At 37.7% G+C, this 8,750-nt stretch overlaps 1 protein-coding gene across 1 annotated transcript in view; it reads left to right on the forward strand.

Annotated features, from left to right (window-relative positions):
- The first annotated feature begins 4,376 nt into the window (after positions 1-4,376).
- The window catches only part of RTN4IP1 (reticulon 4 interacting protein 1), a 66,106-nt gene continuing 61,732 nt past the window's right edge, over positions 4,377-8,750 (forward strand). Inside the window, exon 1 of the mRNA XM_007940838.2 lies at positions 4,377-4,656. Coding sequence (XP_007939029.1) covers positions 4,377-4,656 — 280 coding nt within the window. The remainder of the gene's footprint in view (positions 4,657-8,750) is intronic.

Below are 8,750 nucleotides of genomic sequence, written 5' to 3' on the forward strand. Positions count from 1 at the left end.
AATGGAGGCCACAGAAGAGAACACTAGGTCTTCACAGTATATCTACCAACCTACCTGCATCTATACCTGTACACTCCATTTTCCTGTTTAAAAAAAAAAAAGCTGGCTGTATTACAAGGCCAGACCTCCCATCTATATATTGGATCCCAACCCCCCTTGCTCCCTTTATCTCCTCTGCATCCCACATCAATTTCCTCTTTTGGAACATTTCCTTTAGCACATAAATATTCTAAAATACCACCCATCTTAATTAAATACACTCTCACTAGACCCCACTTCTTGCCCAATTTTCCTGTTTCTCTGCTTCTTTAAAGCAAAATTCCTCAAAAGATCTCATTCTCAACCCCCCTCTTGGAAATGAATGTGAGTCTTTACTGAAGTCATTTGAAGACACTGAGAAGGTGGTCTTACAGGCCAAATCATAAAATTTCTTTAAACTTCCTTTTTGTTTTCTTTCCAGAGTTCCTGTCCTCTTAGAAGGTACCTACATTTCTCCTCATGCTCTGTGGTATTTGACTTGTCCCATTTGTATGTCAAAATAACCCCTGTGGTGGGCAGAATTCTATGATGATGCCCTAGACACACTGGGATCATGCCACAGAGCAGGAAGGCAAAGGGGAGACTCCTCTTTCCTGAATTTATCTGGGTAAATTTTACAAATAGGAGTTTTATCCCCTATGTCCAAACATTTTTACTTCCTTTTAGTGCTTATTCCCAGTGTTCCTCTGTTGCCCTAAGCCTTCACCTAGGACCCTAAAACTGCCCCAGAACTCATTAATTTCCAGCCCCTCAACCCTAATTTCCTACCCAGTAAAATTTCCCTGTTTTTAATTGATTATCTCAACTCAAGTGTTATGAAGGAGAAAAATATGATTGAACTACTATAATTTATAACAATGGGTAAATATATCATTCAACCATCCCAGGAATCTTCACATATTTAAAAGAGAGAATATGTATAAAATCAATTATCTGTAATTGGTAGAATTTGGTGCAGAAGTGCAATGATATGGAAAAAAAATACCGAAGATAAAACATATTTGGAAGGCTGTGAAATAATCACCAAATAACTCTTTGCACATAAGACATCAATAAATATTTGTTAAAGGTGTGAGTAAGTGAAAGCAATCATGCCAAAACAACCTAGTGGTCTTCCCTTGGGGTAGCTCACTTGAATGATTCTTTTTTTTCCCCATGAAGCTAAAGCTGGTTTTCACATTGGCTCACTCAACAAGGTCAGGAAGCGGTGACACAAAGATGGTGGTGTTTAAGGTGAATGGGCAGGAAAAGGAAATACCATATATGCATAGATCAGGCTTTTGTTTTTGTTTTTAGTTTTTATGAGATCCCCATTATTTGTTTTTTGTTGCTTGTGTAATCATTGTTGTACTGGATAATCTACCACTGAAAAAAATTAGATCCCAAAGCTTTCCTCCTATATTGTCTCCCAAGAACTTTCTGGTTTTTGATTTAGGTCCTCGGTCCATTTTAAATTAGTTTTTGTGTACGTTGTGAGGTATGGATTACGTTTCGCTTTTCTGCATGTGGATCTCGGAGGTGATTTTAAAGAACACACCTGAGTCATCAATCTCTTACTCCAGTCTCCATGGTAAGAGTCAGGACTGTGCAGTTTTCTTTGCCTTCTCAGGCAGAAAAGGATTTCTATGCTAGTAATGGCCTCTCTGCAAATGTTAAAACTCCCTTCACATTCAGTGGAGCCATTCTCATCTACAGGACCAACAAATTCCATCCCAGTTTAGAGATAAGAAAACCAACAAAGTAACCGAGATATAAAAATACTCTCTTAAGGGTTTACCTCTATTCTGCTATTGAGACCTTCCAGTTAATTCTTTTTTCAGTTGCTAAAAAGTATTAATTTTTATTTTATTTTACTGTTGTTGTTTGCTCTGTATATCACAGCAAAATATACACTAACTCAACACTTTCTACATGTACAATTTAATGACATTGATTACATTCTTTGAGTTGTGCAACCATTCTCATCTTCCATTTCTCTGGTGGCGTAGTGCCTAAGGTGAGCTGGCAGTTCAAACCCACCAGCCACTCCTTGGAAGAAAGATTGGGCAATCTACTTCTGTAGAGACAGCACTTTGGAAACCCAAGGTGGTGTCGCTATGAATCGAATCGACTCAACAGCAGTGAGTTTGGTTTTTTTGGTCTCTACCATAAATTGACTGCTCCCTAAGGTTCCCATCTAGAATTTCTATTGTCTTTGATCCCATATAGTTAGTTCCCCAAAAAGCACAATACTTAAGCAGAATAGGTTTGGTTTTGTTTTAAAACAAAGTGTTTTTTGTTTTTTTCTTAGAAAAAAATGGATTCTTCACTGATAATGTAGGCCAGATGTAATTTAAAATGGTAAAGCAATAATGTATTTTGGGCAATAATTATTTATTATTTAAAGTCTGGAATTAAAGTTCTCACTGTAATTTATACCTTTCTAAGATTGCCAACCTGAAAAAACCCGTCAACCTGGGATAAAGAGACTTCCTACATGGAGATACAAAAGGACTATGGAAGGCAAGAGTTTATCTGGAGGCCCCGTGAAACCACATATACTCTGGGCCTTAACACACAGATCTAAGTAGGTCTGGTGTGGAAGCAAGTTGTAGTTTAACAAAGGCCTTAGGTGATTCTGATAGCAGCTGGCCTGAAGATAGTTCCAAAGGTAGAAGATCTGGGCCAGCGAGGAAGGAGACCTGAATTAAAGATACAGTAGCAAGGAGAAAGTAAGAGAAGATTCCAGACATGTTTACAAGGCAGAATTAATGGTCTCTATGAGTTGGAATCTACTACACAGGTTTACTGATTTATTAAGTAACCCTGGTGGTGCACTGGTTTAGCTCTGGTTAGGTTGTCGGTTGGAACCCCCAACCTGCTCCTCAGGAGAAAGATGTGGCAGTCTGTGTCTGTACAGCCTTGAAAACCCTACCTAGTTCTACTCTGTCCTATAGGGTCACTATGAGTTGGAATTGACTCCACCGCAACAAGCAGTGATTCACTGGATATGACTGAGTTAGTGGGATAAGAGTTTCATTAATGCGAGAATATTAAGAACTCAAAAAGGTCAGATTTTGTGGGTTTTTTTAAGATGGAAGTTGAGAGAGTAAGGGTAGTCCTGCTACAATGATGAATTCCACCACGGACTGAAACAGGTGCTTATGGGTTATTTGTAAGAGATTCAAAAACATAGCCCGGAGTTTCAAATACGTTGTCTAGGAAGTGCAAACACCTGTTAGGGAGTCATTGGTACCTTAACGGTAGTTGAAATCTAGAAATTAATATATCAATAAAAAAATTTACTCACTCGGTTTTTGCAAAATATGAGTTCGCCGAGCAAGAACTGTATCAGAAGTGTGTCAGGGAAGGAAGAAAGGCTAAAGTGGCAAAATATCCTTTATTTGGCAGACCCTATCTAAGCGACCACACTAAGCAGGACCCACGCCTCAGCAAAGGTTTAATCGCGAGAGATCGGGTAAACGCTTCCACTCTACTGCTTAAGTCCCACTCCAGAACGACTATAGAGAGTACACCCTAAGGACTGAAAGGTCCGAATCCTTCACCCAGTACAAGGGAAGTGGGCGGCAAACTGGACCAAAATGTGTGGTCAGGCCGGGAGACTCCTAGTCCACTGAGTCCAGCAATCTTTCCGTCCTCCCCAGGCCTTCAGCAGGCCAATCCCACTCACTTCTCGGAGGGTCCGACCCAGCATGGTCTTCGTGCTCAGCCTGCCAGCACAGGGCCAAGTGACAAGGAAGAAAAAAGAGGTCAACAGCCCCTGACGATATTACATGGGCGCAGCCATCTTTGATTGTCACTGTACATTTTAGCACCAAGTACTTGGATTGGTCGAATTGCAGCCGGGGAAAATGATCCTTGCACGCGATTGGTTGGCTCTGCAAATCGGTACCCCGCAGCGAAGGAGAACGGATCGACAAGGAGACTCAGAGCTAAGGTTGCAGAGGGAAAGCGGGACCATCGGAACTCCGGGGCGTTCGGATCGCAAGCGGTGTTTGCTTATCCTTCCGAGGGCTCCCAGGACAAGAAGGGGTTTTTTGGGGCTGCATGCCTCCCCCACTTTTTTTTCAAATTTAAAGGAGAGGTTAGGTCGGGTTGTAAAGGGAGAGGAAACTAAAATACGAACTGGAATATTAAATGGAACGTTTCAGATGCTTACAGCCCGAAAACTGTTCCATAGTCTTCTAACTTCAGTTGTTCCATTAGGTTAACTTCCGTTTTGAATGCTCCCTTTTGAAATCGGCTAGTATGTTTGGCAAGATTTGACAGAATTCAGGAGTAAAAGTTTGTTCCAATCCAAGTGCGTTTAGTGGAGACAGGTAGTTGAACCACTGTTGATGATGGAATTTCTGAAGAACTGTATACTTAGAAAAAATGCGTGCACTGCAATTCACTTCTGGAGAAGTAAAATTGTACAAAAGACTTCAGTCGTTAGAAAGATTAGTACTACCTCTCCAAAGTGCAGTGTCATGCCCGCTTGGGTTATAGATAAATATGGGCAGAACGAAGTGCTTCGATTTACTCAGAACATGATGATACCCATCATACACTATCCAAATGAAGTCATTATCAAAGTCCATGCTGCGAGTGTAAATCCTATAGATATTAATATGAGAAGTAAGTTTTCAAAAGATATTCTTTGTTACTTTATTATTCTTTTGGTTCTTCAGAGAATTTCCTCAGGTATACAGTTTTAAAAGATCAGTTGTTACTTGACTATACTTTGGTTAACACAAAGGAATTATTTAGGTTTTTAACAGTATCTCAGATATTTCCCAGATTTTTGAAATTGCTGTATACTTTAATCTTTTCAAAATAGAACTTTAAATTGTACCCGTTCTTTTAAAAAGGAGTCCTGGTTGAACAGTGGTTAACGTGATCGGCTGCTAACCTAAAGGTTGGTGGTTCGAACCCACCAGCTGCTCAGCAGGAGAAAGCTGCGACAGCTTGCTTCTTATTGACTCCTTTTAAAACAAATTGGGGCTTGAGAATTATGTCTACAACTGACTTTCTCACTTGGTCTCCTGGGAATTTAGTGGTATCCTGAGGTCAATCACAGGTCTTGGAGGTGGGCTTACGTTTTCTTATTGGCTCAGAATTTGTATTATTATTATTATTATTTTTAATAATAATATCCTTGTCCTCTTTGCTCACATCTTCGTTTATTGATCTATGGATAAAGGAATAGAGTAGGCCACGATATAGACACAATACTTTCCTCATTTCTGAGGTATACTCTGCCTTGAGCTACTTCTTGCTCTGCTCCATTCTAAATGGGAATCACAGCACACAACATAATGTTATATTAATTAGTTAGAGGATATTGACACAAAACTTGGAGAGCATGATATTTCTTAAATATAAGCTATGCAGTTGTGTTTATTGAAATAATGAGAAGAGTGATTATTTGTGAATTATTTTTAATTTTGGAAAATAATAACAAAATATTGCCAGTCTTGCTATCGGAATCCAGCTTTATCTTCTGAAGAAATAAAAAAACATATTTTGGGATGATTGACCAGTTAATCTCAGTATTTCAAGTGAGCTGCCGTATGTAGTTTAATTTAACAATGAATCTTTAGTTTGAAGGGCTCGTGTGTCCACCTAAATTCTACTCCTTAACAGATCACCTCAGTAATAATTCTGACATGTGAACTCTGCAAGATGAATTAAATTTCATTCTCATTTCATTCTCAATTAAAATTAATGATACAATGAACTATTTTGTGTGATTTATAGAGAAGTTAGTAAGTGTTGAGATTTTTACTTCATTTCTCTGTTTGTTTTTCCGGGAGTGTTGTGATAGATTAGGAGAGTAATTGTCAAATTTTTAAGTCTTGGGACTTTTTACACTCTTAAGAATTATTGCACTTTTGTTTTATATGAGTTGGAGCTATTGGTATTTACTTTGTTAGAAATTAAAACAAATTTTAATATGTATTAATTTGTTAAAAATGTAGTGAACGTCCGTGTGTTAACATTACATCAGATCAGAATAAAAATATGAAATGAATTAATAATAATTACTGGAAGACAATTACATATATGTGGCACTAAAACATAATAGTTGACAGCATGAGATCTACCTTCAAAAATCTTATAATGAAAAATAGCTGTATTTTTCAAAATAAGAAAAAGAATGTAGAGAGAAGTAGCATTGTTTTAACTTTTGCAAATCTCTTTACTCTGTCTTAATACGATAACTGGATTTTCATATCTACTTCTGCATTCAATCCATTGTAATTGGTTATTTGAAGTACTGCATATGAAGAAAAGCCAGCCCCACAGAGACTAGTAGTTGGAAAAGAAAGCACTTCTTACACTCCTTGAAAATGTCTTGGGGACTTAACAGAACTTGGGCAATTACCAGATTAGGGAAATAAAGTTCCATTTCATGGTGGTTAGCTCTTTTGGTGACTCCAACTTTGAAGGCTCCTTTTGTTAATTTAGTGGATGTATCAAGACCTGTGCTGTCTGTCCGGTATGTTAAGCAGTAACTCATATGATTGTTGAGCAACTAACATGTGGCTAGTGTGACTTGAGATGTGCAGTCAGTATAAAATATACACAAGATTTCAAGGATTTAGTACCAAAAAAATTAATGTAAAAGTTTCGTTAAAAATTTCATATTGATTTCATGTTGCACTGTTAGTATTTTGTTTATGTTAAGTAAGATATTATTCAAATTAGAGGAGCTCTGGTAGCATAGTGGCTAAAAGCACTTGACTGCTAACCAGAAGGTTGGCGGTTCAAACCCACCAGCCACTCCTCGGAAGGAAGGTTGGGCAATCCTACTTCCGTGGTGATACTGCCTCGGAAACCCAAGGAGGGGTCGCTATGAGTCGGGGCTGACTCGACGGCCCATAACAACAACATTATTCAAATTAATTTTACTTGTTTCTTTTTACTTTTTTCAGTGCCTGCCAGAAAATTTGAAATTACATATGTGGTTTGCTTTATATTTTTATTGGACAGCACTGATCTAGACAATATGACAATATGGAATAGCTCCACACATTGCTTTGAAGGAAAACAGTTTGGGGGAAAGACTTTAACTCTTAAGAGTATATGCAATTAGAAAGCTGTATTAAAAATAAATTGAAATGACTTAATATCATTGCCTCATGAAATCTACTTTTGCATCTTTGTTTGCTTTGAAGTAACAATGGCTATTACTAGTTGGGCCTGTTAAAAATTATTTTATTTCTTTTACATTGGGCCTAGAGATAATTTAATTTTTATAGGATGTCTTTAAGTGGTAGGTTTACACCCAAGGATCAGTATTTTTTTCATCTCCTTTGGCTGTAAGCTCTTTGAAAACAGATCCCATGCTTTGTCAACTGCTACCTGTGTCAGTACATCACAGATGTAGTTGTCATTCAGTCATTATTTTTAGGTCATTTTACATTTTTATTCTGACTTAATATTATAAACTTAAATTAGCAGTCTTTTTTATATTTTTATATATAAGGAGTAATTTTTATATTTTGTCTTTGTTTAGATTTGTCACCTTTTTATTTCTTTGCACAATATGTGTGTAGGTTATAATCTCAGTGGAATGGTTGTATTTGGAGTTTGTCTTGGCTGCTATTTAATAATAAAATATTGTAATACATTTTGCTTTTATATAGTGTTCTTGAGACATCTCAGTTTTTTATGACTTGATGAAATAGTATTATTTGTAAGTTATCCTCTTTTTTTTTCCCCCCTGCCCAGATTTTTTTTTTTTGAGAATTTGTTATTGTTGCAGAAGATATCTGCAATGGTAGCTTGGGGAAATAAAATAATGAGCAGAAGATTGTAAACTGTAAGAGACAGTTATTTCCCTTGACAAGAAAGCAGGGGACATACACAATGATTTTGCAAGATGAAGGGCAGGCTCTTTTCTGGAGATGCTACTACTATTGAATATAAATAATAAATCATAGAAATGGCAAAAGAAATGGATTGTCTTAGAAATGGGGAAAAAAAATACATACAGCCAACTGAATCCTACCAACAGAGTTTGATTTCTATGTTGTTGTGTTTGCCATCAAGTCAGTCATAGCAACCCCTCTTTGGGTTTCTGAGGCAGTTCCTGTGAACTAGCCAGGGCTACTCAGTTGAAACATTAGCATATCAGGGTGACCAAGAAAACTGTTCAAACAGCCTTGAGCTATGGGCCCTGTACCTCATCACGAAAACTTTTTTCTGGCGTGGCTAAATTCCTACTTCTGTTGCTCAAATCACATAGGAATTTCAGTGAGTAATTGTTTAGTTATGTTTCAGTAGTACAAAAAATACCATGCAGGAAGAGTGAAACATGACTTCTGTATTAACATGTGAAGCTGTTTTTTTCTCCTCTGATAGATGGAATTCCTAACTAGCCAAATGGCAAATGTGTAATGTTGGAATAATGGCCATCAGCTTAGATTTTCTGGACAACCTCAACTTTGAAATACTTTCTCCCATGTGTCTTGATTTTTTTCTTAGCAAAACAGCTTCTGTAAGCATCCCACCTTTTAGCTTGTCTCCCCATACCTTCTTCCTCTCCTGCTGTGGGGATTAACTGTCTAGTCCCCCATCGAAAGCCAACACTCCACTTGTGTGCTAGGTCTCATCCCCTTTCACCTGCTGGAGCATTGTTCTAGCAGTTCTGTTCTGCATCATCAGCCTTTGCCTTTCTACTGCATGCTCTCGTGTCTCCTCTTAGGGATTAATTTCATAGAGTA

This window comes from Orycteropus afer, unplaced genomic scaffold (genome assembly GCF_000298275.1).
Source record: "Orycteropus afer afer isolate SDZICR_OR568_19922 unplaced genomic scaffold, OryAfe1.0 scaffold00072, whole genome shotgun sequence".
NCBI classification, from domain to species: Eukaryota; Metazoa; Chordata; class Mammalia; order Tubulidentata; family Orycteropodidae; genus Orycteropus; species Orycteropus afer.